Consider the following 24,121-nt stretch of genomic DNA (forward strand, 5'->3'; position numbering starts at 1 on the left):
ACTTGGCTATCCTTAAGTACCCAAACACTAATCTGGGAACTGCTGTGAAAGTTATTTTATAGGTGTGATTACAGTCCATAATCAGCTGGCTTTAATCTAAGTGGCCTGGTTCAATCAGTCAAAAGGCCTAAGAGAAGAACTGAGGTTTCCCTGAAGAAGCAATTTCACTTATGAACGATAGCTTCAGTTCACACCTGAGAGTTCCAGTCTGCCTTTCCTGATGCTCAGCCCTATTGATTTTAGACTTGTCTAGCTAACCCCACAGTCACCTAAGCCTTGCAGTAAACCTCTCTATATATATCTCCTAGCTGTTCTGTTTCTCTAGTTGAACCCGGATTGATAACAGTCAACTCTACTCCCACCCTCCACAGTCCTAAGCAAGCACTAATTTACTTTCTTTCTATGGATTTGCCAATTCTAGACATTTCAAATAAATGGAATCATACAATATATGGTTTACAATATGTGACTCATTGCTTTCATTTAGCATAAGGTTTCAAAGTGCCATCAATGCAGCCTTCATCAGTACGTTATTCCTTTCCATGGCTGAATAATATTCCACTGTGTGAAAATACATTTAGTTTATCCATTCATCTGCTGATGGACATTCGGTTGTTTCCACTGTTTGGCTGTTATGAATAATGATGCTGTGGACATCTGTATTCAAGTTTTCACAAAGACCATGTTTTCATTTCTCTTGGGTATATAGCTAGAATTTCTGGGTCATATGAAAACTCTAGGCTCAATATTTTGAGGAACTGCTGGACTGTCTTCTCCACATTCTCCCCACTTATTACAGCCATCCTAGTAGATGTGATGTGGTATCTCTCTGTGGTCTTCATTTGTATTCCTCTAATGACTAAAAATGTTGAACATCTTTTTTTTTTTTTTTTTTGTCTGTGCTGTGCAGCTTGTGGGATCTTAGTTCCCAGATCAGTAAATGAACCTGGGCTCTTGGCAGCAAAAGCAAGGAGTTGTAACCACTGGACCACCAGGGAATTCTCATGAACATCTTTTTCATGTATTTATTGGCCATTTGTAAATCTTCTTTGGAAAAATGTCTGTTCAAATCCCTTAACTAGTTTTAATGAAGTTATTTGTCTTTCTATTGTTGAGTTGTAAATGTTCTTCACATATCTGGACACAGTCCCTTATCAGATATACGTCTTACAAATATTTTCCACACTCAATGGGCTGTCTTCTTTTTTCCAATTTTTATTGGAGTATAGTTGATTTATAATGTTGTGTTAGGTTCAAGTATATAGCAAAATGAATCTGTTATACACATATATAATGGGTTGTCTTCTAATTTCTTGAGAGAATTGTTTATAGGCACTAGAGGTTGTAAATTTCGAGGTTCTTTCACTTGTGCTTTTGTTGTTGTATCAGAGGAACCATTGCCCAATCCAAGGTCAAGATTTACTCCTTTACCAAGAGTCAATCTACTCTTACGTTGTTTTCTGAGAGTTCTGATTCTAGCTCTTACATTTAGGTCTATGATCCCACAGTCTAAAAGTCTTACCTATTTGGTAGTGCTTTTCCAGGGAAATGGTTATGGCACCATCAAAAAACAAACAATTAAACGATTGTGTTTAAAACAAAATGTGCAATGTGTGCTCTTTAGCATTCTGATCTAGGCTGAGAACAATATTTTTGAAATGAGCTAGTGCTCTCTCTGTAGGACAAATAAATGCTTTCAGAAGTACGTCACTTTTGAATGGAGTACAGTTTATGACCTATTTACTTATGAACTAGCCCAAACAGTTTGCCTCCATAGCGTGAGGAAGAAGAAAGACTCTATTGTAAGAATCAGGAAAAAAAAACCCAATCACTAATTTGGTCTAAACAAGGGAGCTTAGAGTTTTCAGTGGCTTCCAAAAACTACTTTCTCTTTGCTTGAAGAAGATGAATAAAAACTGTTTTAATGTCTTCAAGTAGTGCTAGGAAAACTAGTCAACCACCTGTAAAAGAATGAAACTAGAACACTTTCTAACACCATACACAAAAATAAACTCAAAATGGATTAAAGATCTAAATGTAAGACCAGAAACTATAAAACTCTTAGAGGAAAACATAGTTAGAACACTCTCTGATATAAACCACAGCAAGATCCTCTATGACCCACCTCCCAGAGTAATGGAAATAAAACACAAACAAATGGGACCTAATTAAACTTAAAAACTTTTGCATAACGAAGGAAACTATAAGCAAGGTGAAAAGGCAGCCATCAGAATGGGAGAAAATAATAGCAAACTAAACAACTGACAAAGAATTAATCTCAAAAATATACAAGCAGCTCATGCAGCTCCATTCCAGAAAAATAAACACCAATCAAAAAATGGGCCAAAGAACTAAACAGACATTTCTCCAAAGAAGACACACAGATGGCGAACAAACACATGAAAAGATGCTCAACATCACTCATTATCAGAGAAATGGTAATCAAAGCCACAATGAGGTACTATCTCACGCTGGTCAGAATGGCTGCGATCCAAAAGTCTACAAGCAATAAATGCTGGAGAGGGTGTGGAGAAAGGGGAACCCTCTTACACTGTTGGGGTGAAGTCGCTCAGTCCTGTCTGATTCTTTGTGACCCCATGGACTGTAGCCTACCAGGCTCTTTCATCCATGGGATTTTCCAGGCAAGAGCACTGGAGTGGATTGCCATTTCCTTCTCCAGAGGCTCTTCCTGACCCAGGTATCGAACCCAGGTCTCCTGCATTGTAGGCAGACACTTTACCGTCTGAGCCACCAGGGAAGTCACTGTTGGTGGGAATGCAAACTAGTACAGCCACTATGGAGAACAGTGTGGAGACTCATTAAAAAACTGGAAATAGAACTGCCATATGACCCACCAATCCCACTGCTGGGCATACACACTGAGGAAACCAGAATTGAAAGAGATACGTGTACCCCGATGTTCATTGCAACACTATTTAAAATAGCTAGGACATGGAAGAAACCTAGATGTCCATTGGCAGATGAATGGATAAGTAAGTTGTGGTACATATACACAATGAGGTATTACTCAGCTATAAAAAGAGAGTGCATTTGAGTCAGTTCTAATGAGGTGGATGGAACTGGAGCCTATTATACAGAGTGAAGTAAGTCAGAAAGAGAAACACCAACACAGTATATTAACGCATATATATGGAATTTAGATGGAGAAGGCAATGGCACCCCACTCCAGTACTCTTGCCTGGAAAATCCCATGGATGGAGGAGCCTAGTAGGCTGCAGTCCATGGGGTCGCTAAGAGTCAGACACGACTGAGTGACTTCACTTTCACTTTTCACTTTCATGCATTGGAGAAGGAAATGGCAACCCACTCCAGTGTTCTTGCTTGGAGAATCCCAGGGACGGGGGAGCCTGGTGGGCTGCCATCTATGGGGTCGCACAGAGTTGGACACGACTGAAGTGACTTAGCAGCATGGAATTTAGAAAGATGGTAACAATGACCCTTTATGCAAGACATCAAAAGACACAGATATAAAAAACAGACTTTTGGACTATGTGGGAGAAGGCAAGGGTGGGATGTGAGATAATAGCATTCAAACATGTATATTACCATATGTAAAATAGATGACCAGTGCAAATTTGATGCATGAAACAGGGCACTCAAAGCTGGTGCTCTGGGATGACACAGAGGGATGGAGAGGAGAGAGAGTTGGGAGGGGGGCTCAGGATGGGGGGACACATGTACACCCGTGGCTGATTCATGTCAATGTATGGCAAAAACCACCACAATATTGTAATTAGCCTCCAATTAAAATAAAGAAAATTTTTAAAAAATTTTAAAAACTGCTTTAATGTCTTGTGACCTGGAAATATTTAATGTAAATATAATAGTTTTTATTTATGTTTTTCCTCTAAAGCAGAAGGAGATGGCACAACATAAATAAAACAAATACCATTTTGATATGCTGTTTTGGAGGGTCCCCAAGGTTACGCACACATTCAACAATTCGCTGAGATGACTCACAGGACAGCATACAGTTGTCCTTGTCGTGTAGGTTTATCACAGCAAAGGGTACACAAGGCCAGCAAGGAAAAAAGACAAGGGCAGAATCTGGAGAAATGCATGAACAAGCTTCAGAGGCTTTCGCCCGCCCAGCCTGGGAGGAATACATGAGCATTTTCCTTTCTCCAGTACAAAAACTGCAGCTTAACATGTGCAATGCTTCTGCTGTAGAGAAGCTGATTACAGAGACTTAGCAGCCACGGTTCTTACTGGAGGCTGGTCACAGAGGCAGCCTCTGCCCAGCAACTACCAAAATTCATGATCCCCAGAAGGAAATCAAATGTTTATCATAAATCACAGCATTTGCACAAACAATCTATGTGACCTGACAGAGCAGAATCTGGTGTCCCAGTCTTTATCAGATTGGGGACTTCTGAGAAGCTGTTTCCTAAGGGCCAACCCTGAGGTCTCTCTGGAGACCGCAGTCTCAGAATTTCGAGGTTAATTCTCTTACTGCACAGAAGCCATGACATTCACTCGAGCTCTAATTTGAAATTTACTTAAGAAAACATTCAAACTTAGGGTCTAGTAATAGTCTGATTTTTTCATCAGTTTAGTTAGATGAAGTTTATACTATCAATGAATTTTTAAAGTATATTACAACAGTAGATATTGCATGGTACGTGTTTAAGCTAAGAGATTTTTCTTTTTGGGTGTGCAAAAGAATGTTTAATGCAGACTGTATTTAACAATTAAAAAAATCTAAATGTCTACCAATAGGGGGAACAGACAAGTAAAATGTGGAATATTCATACAATGGGATGCTATTAAAAAAAAGCAAAAAGATTTTTAAAGGACAGTGGTATACTTTATTATGCAAATGGGTATTAATTTTAATATTTTTCCTATTTTTTTGGCCACATGCAGCATGCAGGATCTTCGCTTCCTCACTAGGGATTGAACTCATTCATGCTCCCTGCAGAGGAAGCATGGTGTCTTAATCACTGGACTGTCAGGAAAGTTTTTAATTTCAAATTAAGTATATCTATTCATTAAAGCACAACCTGCAGGATCTCAACTGGTATAACTCTTAGCCAGACATTTCAATTCTTATTCATACTGAAAGTATTAAGACATTAAATCTTGTCTATATGCAATAACAACACATGTGCAGTAACATTAAGGAATAAGCTAGAAGAATACAACGAGGGTGCCCAAAAGCCCAACCCCAGGCTAACTCCTGTTGAACTTACTGTAGAAAGTGTTCCAAGGAGCAACAGCGATCACACAAAGACAGCACAAGTTAGGTCCTAATGCAGTAAAAGTAACATCACTCATTCAGTGTCTTGTTTTACCAGGCTTGTTTCCTCTGATTACTCGACTTCCTTCTCTAAAAAACAAATATCCTTGGGTGCTTCTTTGCATGAGACCAATATGCAGAATCACTGTCTATAAGACAGTTAATCTGTGTGGTATAACGCTGCTTCCCTGTAATTATTCTGATTGTTTTGTATACTTGCTTTGTCTTTGCATTTGAACTGTAAACTGCATTTCTCCTATCAAAACAAAGTATCTAGACCATGCACTCAACTGCTTCTTAATAAATCTAAAGAGGAAGTTACAGGGATTGAAGGTCTTTAGAGAGTACTCAGTCCAATCTTCTCTGTTTTGGAAGTCCAAAACATAGGGAAACACAGGGACACACACTCTCAGATAGGTGACAATGAAACAAATCCAATGCCTATGGGTATCCTTAAAGGTTAAGGAAAGGAAACAATGGACTTCCTATTCTGGAAAACCTGCCCCCCAGTGCATCCCAGCCCCTCTTGAGCAATGCTGCAATAGAGGGTTGCATTCCTGATGAAGGACTCAGAAAATGAATCACAGATATCAACCACAAAATGCCATAAAGACAAGGACACACCATAACCTTCTCAAACTTTAAAAAATGGGGAAAAATGTATCACAATGCATTCATTACAGGAGGGGCCCCACTGGACACGTGAAACCAAAATGTACAAAGTAAACATGAGACTTTTAATATTAACTTCCTTCCTTTTCTTAGAATTTAAGTGTTTTCATTTTTTTTCTTTATGTCAATGTCATGTGGGTACAGGGTCTCAAGGGCTGAACAGTTCCACTAAGTCTGCTGTAAAAAACAGAATCGTTATCGTCTGCCTCTCCCTAGCCTTTCCTAGGGCACCAGTGCCATCGTAACAACCCCTTTCTTCTCATCTTCCTGGGGTTTCCAGAGAAAGTAATGCATGTGTTCAGACTCTATCATTACCTGAAAGCTGTTTTCTCATAATTCAGAAGAGTTATGGAAGATAAATGAGATGGTTGATCTTTAAAAGCTGCTATTTTCCCTGTAGTGAACAAAAGCATATAAAATCTTTCCTCCAGCCACACTCAAATTTGGAGTCACTAACAAAATCTCAGTACTGTGCCAGATGAGCATATGACTTTACTTCTGAGTGTCAGAGCAGCCTTTGCATCCTACATTTTTCTCCATCTTTGCCTTTTGCTTTTTCTTCCATCGGTCTCGTACACTCCCAAGACAGGCCAGCACTGAAAGAACTCTTGAGTGTACCTTCAGCGTGTATCTGAGAGGAAAGAGTTTATGGACTGACTCTGCCAATGCTGAGTGTGAAGACTACTTCACAGGTGGGAGGGTTGGCAGGAAACAGAGTCACTTCCTTCGCTTTTCTTTTGCCTTCAAGTGCCAAAGCTAAAGACGAACAACGAAGCTCTAGAGCTGATTAAGAAGATAAATGCCCTTAAATGTGAAATACAGGTGACTCAGCACTGAACAAAATGTGAAAATGTGAAACAGTGAAACACTGTTTATGAAAACAAACTTTTCTCCCCCTTAGACGTTTGCTTGGCTATCATTTCATAAACTAAATAAGCCTGAACTTCCGTTATATTTGGAGTTTGACCTAACTGTACCCTTAGAACTATGTGCTGGCTATTTATTGACTTGAAATCTGAACCTATCAGAAGGGAAACAAAACATCAGACAGGAAGTGGACAAAGTGAATACCAAAATCTCAAGCGTTTCTTTCAGTAGTAAACAAAACCATGATTGCAAATACTGACTTTTAATTAAAATTAAACCTCAGATGAGGGTTCATTGCACAATATACTGCTGGTCCCTCTGACAGTGGTTTCTCCATTAACTTTAAAATTCCATTAACGAATTAAAAAGTGAAAACTTACACTCACAGTAAATCTCTAAGCTCATATAAATTATCATGAATAATGCTGGTCACAAAGAAAAATGTCCCTCTAAACACCCAGCCTTTTTCAAAATGAAAGTGCAAAGTGTGTTCACAGATAGAAAAATGAGGAAAAATCTTTTTGTTGTTGTTGAACTCAAACCTTCTTTTAATTTTAAATTATTTTTATTTATTTATTTGGCTGCACTGGGTCTTAGTTGTGGCATGTGGGGTCTAGTTCCCTGACCAGGGATCGAACCCAGGCCCCCTGCACTGGGAGTGCAGAGTCTTAGCCACTGGATTACCACGAAAGTCCCAGAATTTTTTTTTCAAACTAATGAAAATAATTACTACTCATTACTTGGCCTAATTTTAACTGTCACTTTTTGTTGTTGTTGTATAGCTACCAAGTCGTGTCTGACTCTTTGCAACCCCATAGACTGCAGCATGCCAGGCTACTCTGTCCTCCACTGTCTCCTAGAGTTTGCTCAAATCCATGTCCATTGAGTAGGTAATGCTATCTAACCATCTCATCCTCTGCCACCCCCTTCTCCTTTTGCCTTCCATCTTGCCAAGTATCAGGGTCTTTTTCAATGAGTCGACTCTTCGCATCAGGTGGCCAAAGTACTGGAGCTTCAGCTTCAGTCCTTCCAGTTAATATTCAGGGTTGATTTCCTTTAGGATTGACTGGTTTGATCTTGCTGTCCAAGGGACTCTCAAGAGTCTTCTCCAGCATCACAATTCAAAAGCAGCAATGTTCAGTGCTCAGCCTTCTTTATGGATCAACTCTCACATCCATACTTGACTACTAGAAACACCATAGCTTTGACTATACAGACCTTTGTTGGCAAAGTGATGTGATGTCACAGATTTGCCATTTAACCACAAGTAAGTTGCATTTTTCTATCTTTATATGTGAACACAAGCATTATACATACATTTTGAATTTTTTGGGGGCCATTTAGATATAATGCCACTGATCCATCTGCATCACATGGGCCACCACTGGGCTGGAATCCAGCCCTGCATTTAGCACAAAAGCTGCTGACCCAGCGGCCCCGGCACCTGCTACTCCACAGCCTCAGTGGGTGGTCTCTCAGCTGGCCTCGATTCTTCTACTACTATTACTGTAACTTTGTCCCAAGGTGTGACACAGGTGATAAGATTGTGAAGGCATTCTCTAGTATCACTGGTCTTTTTTCCCCCCACTGAAACAACTGCTTTAAATCTTGATTTTGACACAGCAATTTTTCTTAGGAGATATGATCACAGAATAGAGCATGCCACATTTGTCTCTTCAGAGAAGCTTAGATCACACTGTACGGTAGAGAAGCTTCCTCCAAAGCATTAAAGTTATCCAAACAGAACTACTCTGATTAAGTAACAGATAAATTGCATTGAGAGTCAGCCTTGTTTTGTTGTTTTTTGGCCATGCTGTGCAGCATGTGGGATCTTGGTACCTTGATTAGGGATGGAACCTGTGCCCGTTGCAGTAGAGGCATGGAATCTTAACCACTGGTCTGCCAGGGAAGTCCCCAAGAGTCAGTCTTATTATAAGAAAAAAAAAGGTTATAAGAAACAGAATAAAAAGTGTAACTGTAAATAGAGAATATTAACTCAGGATTAAAAAAAACAGAGTACAAATGCACTGAGGTAAGGAAACAAGCCAAAAAGGAAAGATACAAAATTGTACTCTGAAAAGTATAAAGTGAAGTTAAAGTGTTAGTCGCTCAGTCATGTCCAACTCTTTGTGACCCCATGGACTTTAGCCTACCAGGCTCCTCTGTCCATGGGATTTTCCAGGCGAGAATACTGGAGTGGGTTGCTCCACATGCTGTGGAGCAACTTTCCATGCCTCCCACTGGCAGTCAAGAACTGGAAGATCTATACAAGCTGGGAGGCAATGGCATAAAACAAGGAGTCATGGTCATTGTTTTCTTTTGTATGTCTTCTCATTATGGTCAGGCAACTATTACTTACAAGTTTTGTTCCTTGGGCTGGCGATGGAAGCATGATCTCTCAGCTCCAGAGCCACTCTTCTTTTTTTATTTAAAAAAAATGTTATTTACCTATTTTTGACTGCATTGGGTATTAGCTGTGGCGTGCAGGCTCTTCATGGTGCTCAGGCTTCTCTCTAGTTGTGTTGGGCAGGCTCCAGAGCACATGGACTCTATAGCTGTGGCTCACAGGCTTAGTTGCTCCACAGCATGTGGGATCTTAGTTCCCTGAACAGGGATCGAACCTATGTCCCCTAGAGTCATTCTTCTTAATGAAACCTTTGGAGACTGCCAGCTGATGCTAAGACGAGTGGGTGGTTTTCCTACATACACACACACACACACACACACACACCATGCACATACATACATGTACACTCAGACACATACCACATATACACACAGGGAAAGGACATCAGGTACACTTAAACTGTCACTCAAACAATATCAGGGGAAAAAAGGACAATTTTTTTTAACTTAGATCTTTAATTATGTACATAAATAGCAACATGAGAACGAGGAGTTCTAAGGCTTATACATTATCTCTAGGTGGAAGAATTTCAGATTAGTCCACTTGGAGTATGGCATCACCCAAGATAACAAAGAGGCCTAGGACAGTTTTTCCAGAAGAAGAATGCCAATTTACTACATTCAATACTGACTTCTCTGCCATTTTTCTGTAGAAATACTGGTTTACCATATGGAGTTTCCAATGTTTACCTATAACTAAAAGAAAAAGAAAAACATAAATATAGTGTCCTCCCAGAAAAACAGCTCTAAGAGTTTGCATTTTTAAAATTTCTTAGGTTTAAATAGAGAAAGTCACATCAAATACATATATTACCATTATATGACATCACAATGAGCTGGTGAAAACTGTAATTATTCCCATTTTATAAATGAGTACACTAAAAACCAGAAAGGATTTTGGTTTATCTTTTATTTCCAATACTATATGCAGATTCTCAACTGGCTGTATATCTGAGATAAATTAACCAGATGGATGGGTGAATAAATGAAAAGTAACTGCTTAAATGGCACAGCACACACTACATTCCTCCCCTTCTGAAAATCAAACAACTATATTTCCATCCATCTGCTGGGGGAGACCATGATGATATCACAGCAAGTCCAACACATACCTTTCCTCACATCACCACCCCATCATTCTTTTCTGGAATGAAACACACATCAAATCCAAAGATACAGCATAGACAAGCCACCTCTTCTTCAGATTGCCTTTCTCCTAATATGTAATGAATCTACTTATAAAAATTTTAGAGGCCAGTGACTATTTCCTTGATCTTTTAAAATAAAACTAAACATTTTTAAACATGTAAACTACTAGCTTACCTTTTCTATCTCAGTTTATTAATCTGTTTTGAACTTCTCTAAGAATTCAATAGATTTACTGCATTGTTAAAAAAAAAAAATTCAAACTGCCAACAATCTATATTAATAATGTTTTAATAGATTATGGCAGTCCATACTAGGAAATTATTAAGCAGCTAAAGGAGGAATAAGTGCCAACAGGGAAAGATGTACACAATATATTAAGTGACAAAAAAAAAGGCAAGTTAATGTATAAAATAGATAACTAATGAGAACCTACTGTATAGCACAGAGAACTCTACTCAATGCTCTGTGGTGACCTCCAGGCAAGAATACTGGAGTGGGTTGCCATTCCCTTCTCCAGATCTTCCTGACCCAGGGATCGAACCTGGGTCTCCTGCACTGCAGGCAGATTTTTACCATCTGAGCTACCAGGGAAGTCCTGTCCTGATTCACTATGTTGTATAGCAGAAACTAAGGCAACACTGTAGAGCAACTATATTCCAATAAAAATTAATTTCAAAAAAGCATGTTAATTCATTCAGCATAGCTAAACATAGCAGTGTCTGCAAAGTATTCTTATCAAAAAATTGGACCTAAATCTGATTAAGCCTTCAAATCCAACAGCCAGTTTATGAGAAATGCAGAGAGGAGAGGAACCAAGAGATAAAACAGAATGACACTAAATGGATACACTCAGCCACAGGCAGAACATGGGAAATTTCTAAAAGACAAATACACCTAGTTTTTCAACAAATAAATGGTAAGAGAAAAATGAGGGAGAAGGAACTATTACAGCTTAAGAGGGACTTAAAATATCTGAAAACATAGTTTATATCTTTGTAAAAAAAAAAAATGAAAGACACTTAAGAGACTCATCAGTCAAATGCAATGGGCAGATCTTGTTATGATCCTGACTCAACCAAAACAACTGTAAAAAGTTATTAATGAGACAATCAGGGAAATCTGCATACTCTGAATATTAAATGGTATTAAGGAATTAGTGTTAATTTCTCTAGATGTGATAATAAAATTGCAGTATGTGCCTGCATGGAACTTTTGGTGTACTTGCAAAACAGTACAAGGAATATGATCTCATTCTATCAAAAACCCAAAAGCATATTTGGATGTGTGTGTGTGAGAAAAAAGTTTGGAATGATATACAAACTATTAACAGAAATTACCTCTGGGAAAGGATTGGAAGACAAAACAAGCTTTCAAAACATTTATCTAAAAACAATTCTTTACAGCAAATATGCATCATTTTATAATTAAAAACTACATTTCCAATAAACAACTTAAAAAAACGAAATCAAGGTTGTATATACAATAAGCTGAACTCTGGCATGGAACATTTTTGAAAAAATGAATATGTACACAGTTTCCCTATATTCTGTGACTCATTGTCCCTAGAGAGAAATATAATACTATCCAGTGTCAAATCTCTGACGAACATGTGTGACTTCCTGGCAGCTTACCCCCTAGTCACCCAGATGCACATCTGGCCCCACTCCCCAGAGATGCCAATTGTGGGGTGGGGCTTAAGCCTCTGCTTTTCAACAATCTCCCAGGTAATCTGTATCACAAAATGTGAGAAATGCTGATTTAGGGTTTCTATGTGAAGGGCTGGGATGTGAAAGAGGATCTGAATTTATTTTCTGTGACCGCTAAAGCAAGATCAGACCACTGTGTAGTAGTTATAAGGAGACATATTTTTGCTTAGTATAAGAAACAGCTTCCTAAAAATTAGAACTGTCCAAAGATGGTTGCCCCATAGGGTGCTTTTCCTATCAGTGGAGGTAAAAACTAGGAACACACAGGGCTACAGAGAATTTCTCTTGAGGCTGGGGGTTATACCAAATACTTCTTTAAAATTCTAAGATTATATGACTCTCTGGGTCTCCAAAAATATTGGGACAACGTGAGAAAGAAAAACCTCAAACCCAGAGCTTTCATGAATTTTAAAACAGTAGCCATGACTTGCGATAAATGTAACACTGACTTTTTTAAAATAAATTTCTATTATAAAAGAAAATTCATATTCATTGCAAAAATTTAAAAATACATAGTTATATAGAAGAAAAAGTATAAAAATCATCATAATCTTACTATCTTAAGATACATACTTAAATTTTTTTTATTTTCTGGTAATTATCCTCTCTAAAAATGTATTAGACTAGCTTCTTTTTTTCATTTGATAATTGTGCATATGTGTGTGTGCTATGTCAATTCAGTCATGTTCAGCTCTTTGCAACCCTATGGACTGTAGCCCCATAGGCTCCTCTGTCCATGGGATTTCCAGGGAAGAATACTGGAGTGGGTTGCCATTTCCTCCTCCAGGGGATCTTCCCAACCCAGGGTCTGAACCCACGTCTCCTGCATCTTCTGCATTGGCAGGTGTATTCTTTACCACCGAGCCACCTGGGAAGCCCAGCCTCAAGTTACTCAATCTTTAAGGAAAGAAAATTACACCTGTGAATTCCCTATGTCACTTATTCTATATAATCTCGAGCGTCTCTACCAAAGTCATGCATTCAGCAAATGTTTATTGAATGATTATTAGGTGAATACAAGTGTGCTGACTATAGTGAAATGCTGTCTGAAAAAAATAAGCTTAAGAAATGATTGTCTGAAATAGGTTTGTAGACAAATCACAACTGTCGAGTTCTAGCTTGTCTAAAAAACCCAGGTACTTCTCAGAACAAACACAATTAAAGAAGTCATAGCACTTAGGCCCAAAAATTAAAGATGAAATAAAATATCATCCTGGCCCTTACGCTTCCACCACACAAAGTTTAAATGCCTATAATTAATTAATTAAAGACAAGTCATTTCAATTGGTGCTAATAATGCTAAAAATAACCATAAAGTTTTTTTGTTCTTTACCTGTTTAAAATGGGAAGAGCATGGAGTATTCTACTTATTTCCAGGTGAGTTCTTCACATTTCCTGACTTGTAAGACAGAAAGTAAGAATATTAATGCGGTTTGAAAAGAAATAGTAAAACTTCTAAAGAAATAGTGCACTGTTTCAAAGTGCACATCTTCCTAATTGAATATTATCTGATGCAAAGTGACCCATGTCTCCATAAGCTAAAGGTATTACTAGGGCTCCCTGAGGGCCCTGTTGTAGAAACTGACTCGGGCCCAGAGGACAGGAGGAAATAAAACTCCATTAATCCTCACTACACAGACTTGGCCAACAGCTGATTCAATAAAACATCCAATCAACAGTGAAAAGATTTCTTCACTACTTTATGTTATCGTCCTTGTTAAGGAAGGTTACTGAATCACTTTGCTATATACCTGAAACTAAAACAATATTGTAAATCAACTAAACTGCGGTAAAATTTAGAGGAAAAAAAAGAATAGTCACTATGATTGGAACATTAAAAAAAAAAAAAAGGTTTTACACATATGGTAATACTTCCTGTAGGTCCTCTACTCTGTATATCATTCACTGTAGGGGTCAAATCACAAAACATGTTTATTCTGAAAGAGGTTATAATCAGACCACACCCATCCTGCCTAGCTGTCATCTGAGAACATATAATTAGGTCATGTCATCCATGAGAAGTGATGAAGGAAAGGTTCTAGAGGGAAAAATTCATGGGCTACATGTTTAAGACCTTACTTTCTTTCTCATATGTTCTTAAGACTGTAATTCTGAAAACACATTAATAAGACCTGATGTACGTCAAGGAACTGAGCTCCCATGAGTGGCAATCTGAAAAACACTAGGCTGCATTTGGGTGAAAATGGGGCTGTGATTCTGTGGGCGACTTGGTGCAGGTTCTCCTAGGGGCCTTCTCTCAGAGTTACCCATGAGTGAAGGAGGGGGAAAGTGAAAAAGCAGGAACAAACGCCTAACCCTATAATTTCAGAGCATAGTTTCTAGGCAACGTCAGGCTTACTGTAGGGGCTAAGAACCTGTCTCTAAGCACAGTGATCATACATTCCGGTTTGCTCAAGTTATCCATACTGGTTTATACCCGCTGTTTCAGTATAATTAATGTGTCCCCTTTCACTCTCAAGGGTATCCTGTCTTGGATGACAAATTATATGACCACTGTATCTACAGACCACAACCACTTGATGATGGAGTTCTGGGGAATAAAGCAAGATGTATTGCTTGGTGGATCATCATACAATATCCAGGTCCACTTGCTGCTCTGAATCTACAGGACTCAGTACCTCTGTGTCTTACTCTATTCCTCCAGAGCCTCTTTCTCACACAGTCACGCACACACCAGAGGCCTTCTTGCTGTTGCTCTTCCAACTTGCCAAGCTCCTTCCTGGGATAAGACCTTTACAAAACAAATCCTTTGACCTAGACTGGTCACTCCCAATTTTTACCTGGCTAAATGCTATTGGTCCTTCAGATCAAGGCTTTCTTCTGCCCTCTGCCCTTCTATTCAGATGAGAATCTTTATTCACATTCATAGCACCCATGCACTTCCTGATTTGTGGAATTCTTTCATTCATGTTTGAATCCTTCACTAATGTATGTTTCACAAGTGCACAATATCCCTTGGACCTCTTAGCACAGAGCATTCAAACATTTGTTGAATAAACAAATGGAATGAGGTAGAACCTAGAAATCTGATGAGTGTTTAAAAAAAGTTGGGGCATGTAATTAATGAAGAGATAAAAACAAGCTTCTGAAGATAAGTGAGATAAGCATGTCCAACAATTGGGTGTGTCATAAAAATCATGTGGTTCTCTACCTAGTTAAATGTATTTCAGGTCTGAATTATCTTAACATAATGCTTGCCAAGTACTTTCAGTGACATCTTATATATTCTACTATGGGTATTTGCCAGCAACTCGATCTCAAAAATATAAACTGCTAAGTTCATAAGCTTTTTAATCTTTTGGACATTAAGAAAATGAGCACATAAAAACATTCTTCTGGTTGAAGAAAACTACTCTGTTGCTAGGAAATTTTTCTTGTTTGATTACATACTACTTATAGTATAATAAAACATGACAGTCAAATATCTCACTAATGAAATAGTGAGCCCATCCACGCTATTACAAATCAGATCTCTCTTGGCAGAAATCATCATGATTTCAGCAAAAACAATATTCTGACTTCAAAAGACAGTTTGTGACTTAGCACAAGCCAGAAATCAATTTTTTTGCATCTCCAGACAGTTTTATTTAAAATATTTTACAATGTAACCATTTTCCTTATAATCTAATTTTAATACATATTGGGTTTCACTGTTCTTTTTAAGTGATTAATGCATTTTAACCCAACACATCTAAAAAATATTATACTATTATTGCAACATGTAATCAATATAACGTCAATCAATATTAAAATCCTGAGATAGTTCACAATCTTTTTAATTTGGACCATGTCTTCTAAATTTGGTGTGAATTTGCCCTTATAGCACACCTCAGTGCGGATCAGCTACACTTCATGTAGTCCATAGCTGGTGTCTGCCATATTAACTGCTATGGGCTACAGGAATTAATCAAAATATTTATTTCTAATTAATATGTACTGCCATATGAAGGGGTATTTGTAGCTAAACCTTTAAGGTATAGTAACCCACTGAAATGTCTGAGCCCTTCACTAGCTGAATCATTTTGATCAATTACTTCTCCAAAATGCAGTTTCCTCAGTTATAACATGGGGATAATAATAGCTGGCTTAAAATTCAATGTTCAAAAAACTAAGATCATGGCATCTGGTCACATCACTTCATGGCGAATAGATGGGGGAAAAATGGAAACAGTGGCAGACTTTATTTTCTTGGGCTCCAAAATCACTGCAGAGAGTGACTGCAGCCATAAAATTAAAAGATGCTTGCTTCTTGGAAGAAAAGCTATGACAAACCTAGAGAGCATATTAAAAGCAGAGACATGACTTTGCTAACAAAGGTCCATAGAATCAAAGTTATGGTTTTTCCAGAAATAATGTATGGATATGAGAGTTGGACCATTAAGAATGCTGAGTGCCAAAGAATTGATGGTTTTGAACTGTGGTGTTGGAGAAGACTCTTGAGAGTCCCTTGGCCAGCAAGGTGATCAAACCAGTCAATCCTAAGGGAAATCAATCCTGAATACTCATTGCAAGGATGGATGCTGAAGCCGAAGCTCCAATACGTTGGCCACCTGATGCAGAGCTGACTCAATGGAAAAGACCCTGATGCTGGGAAAGATTGAAGGCAAAAGGAGAAGGAGATGACACAGGATGAGATGGTTGGATGGCATCACCATTTCATTGGACATGAGTTTGAGGAAACTCTGGAAGATGGTGAAGGACAGGGAAGCCTGGCATGCTGCAGTCCATGGGGTCACAAAGAGTCGAACATGACTGAGTGACTGAACAAATAATAGAACCTGCTTCACAGACTCTTCCTGAGCAAAGAGTTTAGCACCCAGGGCCAAGCTCCCAGCAAGTACTCCATAAATGTCCCATATCCTATGTGGTAGGTCACTTAACTTTTTCAATGAGGAAATAAAAGGTAAGGGAAAATGACCTGTCAAAACCCCAATGAAATTCCAGTTCACTGGGTGTGGTAGGCAGAATAATGGCCCCCCAGAGGTGTTTGCATCCTAATGCTGGAACCTGTGACTGTGCTACTGTACATGGCAAAGGAGAATTACAGTGGCACTGGAGTTAAGGTTGCAAACCAGCTGACCTTACGATAGGGAGATTATCTTGGATTATCTAGGTTGGCCCAATTGAATCACATGGGTTCCTACAGCGTAAGAGAACAGAAGACAGGGTCAAAGAAACAGGACATGAACAGGGCTCAACTGCAGAGGCTGGCTTTGAAGACGGAAGATGAGGGCTGGGAGACGAGGAATGCTGCAGCCTCTAGAGGCTGAGAACTGCCCTTAGCTGACAGCCAGCAAAGCAGACCTTGACCCTATAACCGCCAAGAAACTGAATTCTGTCAACAACCTGAATGAGCAGGAAGTGGATTCTCCCCTGGAACCTCCAGAAAGGACTCAAGGACAACTTGATTTAGCACCAGACGTCTAACCTACAGAGTCTAAGAAAATAGATTTGCATTCATCTCAGTCAGTAACGTTGTGGTCATTTGTTACGGCAGCAAATAGCAAACTAAAACAGATACAAGGACTTTTGACTAATGAGTATAAGCTCTATGGCTCCATTTTCCATCAGGAGATGTTGCCTTCTCCCGTGCAGATGTCACATGACATCTATCATGGCTACCATGTCTAAAGTTGGTCCATTTTCTCTGCTTCTGACATGGATAAACCCACTGAATCATCGAAACAACCCCCATTTACCAGAGCACCAGAACAATTTCCCAAGGTTCCCTGGTGGCTCAGCTGGTAAAGAGTCCACCTGCAATGCAGGAGACCTGGGTTTGATGCCTCAGTTGGGACGATCCCCTGGAGAAGGGAAAGGCTACCCACTCTGGTCTTCTGGCCTGGAGAATTCCATGGACTGTATAGTCCACAGGGTCGCAAAGAGTCGGACTCAACTGAGCCACTTTCACTCACTCAAGGATTCTAAGAGGTGGGGGTGCGGGGGGAACTGGAGAAGAGCCTGGTGTGTCCACTATGGAGTCTACTCTCTTGGCTACCAGGTCACGCGGCATCGTGCCTTGTCTACGTTTTCTGATACCAAAAGTGTATGTCTTTCAAAAAAAGGAGAGACCTTTTCTTTCAGGATTTCTTATTTTTTATTTTGCTAAGTAATATTGTTTTTAAAGAACAAAAGAAAACTCATTACCTAGTACCTTTATTTCTTAGCATTTTAATAACAAAAACTAGAATGGGCAGAAATTCAGAATAAATTTAGCTTTACGGAAAACCCACTATATTGTCCTTATTTTTATTTTATTGTGGTAAGAACACTTAATATGAGATCTGCTCTCCTGACAAATTTTAAAGTGTACAATATTGTAATGCTAACTATAGGCACTATGCTGTACAGCAGATCTCTAGAATTATCCATCTTGTATAACTGAAATTTTATACCCATTAAATAGCAACTCCCCATTTTCCCCTCACCCCCTGCTTCTATAAATCTGACTGTTTTAGATACTTCATGTAAGTGAACTCAAACAGTATTTCTCCTGTGACTGCCTTATTTCAGAGATGATCATTTTAAAATCATATCACTTACAGCTAAACTTGAGTGTGTTTAGAAAGCTGAGGAATTTTGAATGGAGGAAGAGAAAACAGGATTTACTCAGGATGGTGGCCACTGTTTCCCTTTTATTTTCCTGCTGAGCTAGCAAAGGCTTGAATACAACTATTAAAAGCTTAGCATTAGAAATTCTGCTCAGTTTTCACATTAGTAACAGGTTTATATTTCTTTATATTTTCCTGCCCTTCAAAGAAGTATTAAGTCCTTGGCTTTTAGTTATTGTTGGTCTTTAACAGTCATTTTATAATTCTTTGATAGTAAATTGTCACAAGTTTTTAAAACCTACTGAAAATTAAACATGACTTTTACTGAAACACATTGCTGTGTTTGGTTAATTTAGAAGACAATTCCAAAAGGGCCATCTGTGACCCTGGGGCCTGCCACCCACCACGGGCCTCCATCTCTGAAACTCAGACTTTGGGCTGGGACTATTCTGAAGGGGTTTCAGATTAGCAATGAACAATCAATGAATAGTTTCCTGCTTTTATTAAGTGCCTAGAGTCAAAGAGTGAAAACTGTAATGGAAACGATCTATGAATCAACTATATTAAGAACTCCTAATCATCATCAAAAGGCATCAAAACTGAAAAGACTAGCCTCAAACCGGGAGAAGACATCTGCAAACATGTGACCACAATATTAATATCTAGGAAAAAACGAAGCCTTTTACATCAATCATTAAGAAAGGAACTAATGACCCACATAAAAAATGCCAAAAGACATGAACAGGCATTTCAAGAAGAAACCAATAAACATGTGAAAAGATGTTCAACCTCATTCGTAATCAAAGGAATGTACACCAAAACAACAAAGAGAAATTCTGAGACCACTGTGACATGGCAGCCAGAAAACTATTGCAGAGTTCTTGCATCACATCAGAAGGACACAGAGCCAGCTTCTACCAGCCAAAATGAGCAACCTGAACTCCAACAAGGATAAGAATTACAAAGCATTCAAACCCAAATATGTTTAAATTGACAAATTCAAAATGATTGTTAAAAAAAAAAAAAACTAGTTGGAGACATTCTGAGGATGTGAGGGAACAAATTTATTATTCTGAAAGCCAGACAAATCCAAGAGAAAAAGCTGAGCATTTATCTTGTCTTTCCTATAACTAACTAACTAGATTATGAGCGGAAAGAGTTCTTTATTCACGTGCTCTAGCTATCACGTGAAAATGAAATGACAGAAATAGAATATCACCATTTTCCAACTCCCAGTAAATCAGTGAGTCTAGGCATTGATCCTCAACAGCCACTAACACCAAACTGGTAAAGTGAAGCAAAAACATAGGTGCCTGCATAGACCTATGGCCTTGCCAACTGGACCAGCACAAACTTGATTAGGCAGCCTGTGGACCCAGCAGCCAATCTTCAGGAAATGTAGAGAAGAGAGGAACACTTTCAACTGCACCTAGGTGTGTAATCAGTAAAACCCAAACTGTTGGAAACTACAGGTCCAACGTGCCAGGTTCTTTTAACAGATACAGTGTAAGGAAAATAAGAGGATGGAAGGAGAAACTGTAGATTAAAAGTGACTTAGAAGGGGAAAAAAGCCTTAAAAGAAATATCAAGTCAGAAATAATAGTGGGCAAGACTAAAGAGACAGGGATAGATACTTAGGTGACAAAGCTATTAATAGTTGAAAGAAAGTACATTATTGGGGCAACTAAGGAAATCTGACTGTGGACTGCATATTAGATAATGTCTATGTAAACAAAGAAATGTCAACTTTCCTGAGCATGATAATGGTATTGTGATTCTATCAGTAAATGACCATATTCTTTGGAAATACACACTGAATTAGATATGGGTAGAAAGCGCCATATCTATAAGTTTCAAATGGTTCAGAAAAATAAAATACACATGTGTGAGTGCCCAAGCATGTGTAAAACAACAGACAAAGCAAATGTAGCAAAATGGTAACTGGTGAATCTAAGTGAAGGGTATATTCATTATACTATTCCTGCAACTGTTTTGCAGTTCTGAATTTTTTTTTTTCAAAACAAAAACTGGGGAACAAAACAAAGCCACACATACACACACACCACAGTGAAAAACTACTTCAAAAGCACCAGACTGGCAAAAATAGAAAACTTGTCATCTAGTAAAATTGATGTGCAGACCCTATGAACTAGGAATCTCAGCCTAGAAAGACTCTTAATTAAAAAAAAAAAAAAAGACTCTTAATAAACCATGACACATGTACAAAAATATGCTCACAGCTGTGTGTGCAACAATATACTGAAAACCATCCAACTAGCCATCAACATGGGATTTCCCCATAAAGAAATATTCTATAGCAGTATAAATTAATAAACTACGGCCATACACAGCCCATAAACATAATGCTTAGGGAACAAAACAACTTGCAAAATAATACACAGAGTAAGACTCCATCTAGACAAACTATATATTTATTTACATGTATATCTGATATAGTTACGTTAAAAGGCAAAAAACAGGCAAGCTGAACCACAGTGTTTAGGTTAAACTACAAGAAAAGTTTAAAGAAGAACAAAGGAATAAAAACTTCAAAATTCTGGATAGTGGTTCTCTCTGGGTAGACAGAGGGGCACAGGAAGAAGTTGAAAGACACTGGTAATTTCCTATTTTTAAAGATGGATGGTTGGTTGGTATATGAATGGTCATTGTATTGTTGGATTTTAAACTGTAAATAAACATATACACAGTTATTGTACATATATTTTATATATTCTTTTATCTCAAAAAAGGAAAAAACCCTGACCCACTATGATGACAATATTTCTGGACACACCCATCTTTGCTTCACAGTTCTGCCAAAGCAAAGAATTCATTTTAGCTGAAGCAGATTAATTCCTCTTCACCAACCAACCACAGAACTGAAAGATCACCTCATTCAAATTTCACTGGTAGAAGACTCACTGCAAATATTTAGAATTAACTCCTAAAAGGGAAAAGGGATGTGGCGGACCAAAAAATGCCACAGACTTCCTTAGGGTTTTTGAGAGCAATACAGCTCCATGGGAAATAATTAAGAACTGAACCACCATTCATACCACTTAAAATTTCAGGGCTCCATTTTAAACACAATGGCCACAAATTTCTTTTGACTATTTACAACCAAAAGTATGTATATCTGTTACATGATTGTAGTACAAACAATTATGAATCAGACTGCACTGAATTTGAGACTGGTAATTAAAGCCTGACTTGAAAACCAATTTCTAAACATGCTAAGAAACAAACAAAAATCTCCTCCACAAAGTGTTCCCCAATTCCTTTCAAAGAGTTCCTGAGCTCCAAAAGATTCCTGTTTCAGGGTAGTTTAAATCTTTACTCTCAGTAGTAAAGAAAAAACAAACAAAAAATACTGAAACCCACAAAGTCCAACAAGGCAGGGGGCAGGGAAATCAATAAAAAACAAAAGCATTTCACTATCAAAAATAATTCCCCAAATCTAAGTACATCAAATCTTGAATTAATAGGGCCTTCTGATATTTTTCACTTAGAACTTGTGCTAAATGTTTAAGTTGTCAATATCCATTTTATTAGCTTCTAGTCACGACAGATAGCTGTCAGGAGAACTGTGCTTGAGAGTAAATGAGTGGAACTCTCAGTGATGCTCAAGAGGGCAAGGGCACAGACAGGAGACCAGAGAAGATATATAGACCAACCTCAGACTAATTAGGCATCTTTACTACCTCACTCCCCATATCCAGCGTTTTCAAACAGCCATAAAGTGCTGGCCTGTTCAGCTTGCATTCCAACCACAGTCCAGTTGGTGAGCACGTGTCTGCCTGACACCACAGTGAACGCTCAGACTCCCAGGGGACAACCCCCCCTCACCATGGCTTTTGTGTGCATTAGTTCTGTACTGACACCACAGCGAGCACGCAGAACTGAGGTGGAGTTTCATTTTCCACATTTCTTTCTAAGGCTGTGTGTGTATAGCTTTCCTGACAGTCTACTTCCTTTCTCATATTAAACTCAGTGTGGACTTAAGGAATTTTTTTAACAGGAAAGAGAGCTTCCAAAGAAAATGTCAGAGAAATGAAAATAAAACTATGAGTGTTTATTCTTTAAGATGGATTGCCAAAGGGCACTTGATATTAATATACAACTTCCTACTCAAGAGCTAGCTGGTTTTAAACAGGCTCAATAGAGGTTAATTCCTTTAGAAATCACCAGTACAAAACCTAGTCTTAAGATTTCACTGGAAGAGTATTTATGTAACTAATGAGAAGGGCTTATAATTTATTCTACAATGTTACTTTCAAGTTCCAGTTCAAATTCCTGGACTTTGAGAAAGGTATTTATATTTTTTTAAAAGAGTACTTTGATTTGAGATGACCAGAATCAAGTGTTCTATGATAAGGTATGTTAATAATAAGAACCCTAATTCTTCCTCATTGAGCTGTGCCTCTGAGTGCTCAGAGAAGACATGATGCCTTGTTCTACACTTACTCTTCCTTATCAGAGCAGAGAGAACGTTCCAGCAAACATGGGCAACATTTATCAGCTAAGTGGCTGTGAGAAGAGACAAAAAAATAGCATGTCCTTATAATTCCACAACCTCTTCCCCTCTGATGCTCGCCTACGAGTCAGTAGAGTGGCCTGTAACTGGTGGCTGGGCCCCCATATGCCCTTAACTGGGCCCAGAGGCTAGGGGATGAACAGATACAGTACTGATAAAGCAAAGAATGGAGCCTATGATGAGTGAAATAGCAAGAGGAGAAGTCTCGGCTATTCATCTTCTGCTGGGAACATACCCTGTTTCCATCTATTCTAGTTTTGATAAAACTTTCAGATAATATGCAACACTCTGAACAAATTGTAAATACACAGAGTGGAAATTATGGTCTAAGACTGAAGTGGAATGCATTCTATGATCCCTTCTTATATTCAGCCCGGCTAAAAACAATCAAATGCATAGAAGTTCTATTGCTCCTCCAATAAAGGCCACCCGAGAAGAATCTGAGCCACGGGCATAAGGAAATACAAACACAAAAAGCAGGAGCAAGCAACAGGGTTATTAAGAATTTTATAAAACCTGAGAGAAACCACACATTTAAACTGAAAGGAAGATAATGAAAAAGATCTTTCTCACCTTTTGAAAGTTCTCCTTCCACAAATCTTCTACGACAATGTATCCTCGTAAACCCCAGTCATACAATTTCTCTCCACTGACCTTGAAATAAAATATAAAAGATCCATTGCTATTTCATATATGAAGTGGTAAGGAAGAGAATTTATTGCTTTCTTTTGTCCCATTTCCAAAACAAGTGTATTTAAGCAGACAACTACCACAGGAATCTTGATTGAACATACACATTAAAACTATATAATGTAAGCAAATAAAAGATAGCAAGAATGATGGGGTAAGAAGAAAAAATAGTTTGCCCATGTATAGCTACTGTTTAAAATAATGTGCCATAAATTATAGGTGTATATTTCAACCTTTCACAATTTCAAGGGAAAAAATGCTGATA

The 24,121-nt window shown here is 38.4% G+C and overlaps 1 protein-coding gene across 1 annotated transcript in view; it reads right to left on the bottom strand.

Annotated features, from left to right (window-relative positions):
- Positions 1-9,641: 9,641 nt before the first annotated feature.
- APOO (apolipoprotein O) overlaps positions 9,642-24,121 on the bottom strand; it is a 55,774-nt gene continuing 41,294 nt past the window's right edge. Inside the window, exons 10-12 of the mRNA XM_086388858.1 lie at positions 23,740-23,820; positions 13,394-13,459; positions 9,642-9,901 (exon numbers count right to left, since the gene is read on the bottom strand). Of these exons, the coding sequence (XP_086244984.1) occupies positions 13,424-13,459; positions 23,740-23,820 (117 nt within the window). The 3' untranslated portion in view covers positions 9,642-9,901; positions 13,394-13,423. The remainder of the gene's footprint in view (positions 9,902-13,393; positions 13,460-23,739; positions 23,821-24,121) is intronic.

Source organism: Bos grunniens, chromosome X (assembly GCF_055505025.1).
Source record: "Bos grunniens cultivar Pamir isolate PY7600 chromosome X, Bosgru_T2T1.0, whole genome shotgun sequence".
NCBI classification, from domain to species: domain Eukaryota; kingdom Metazoa; phylum Chordata; class Mammalia; order Artiodactyla; family Bovidae; genus Bos; species Bos grunniens.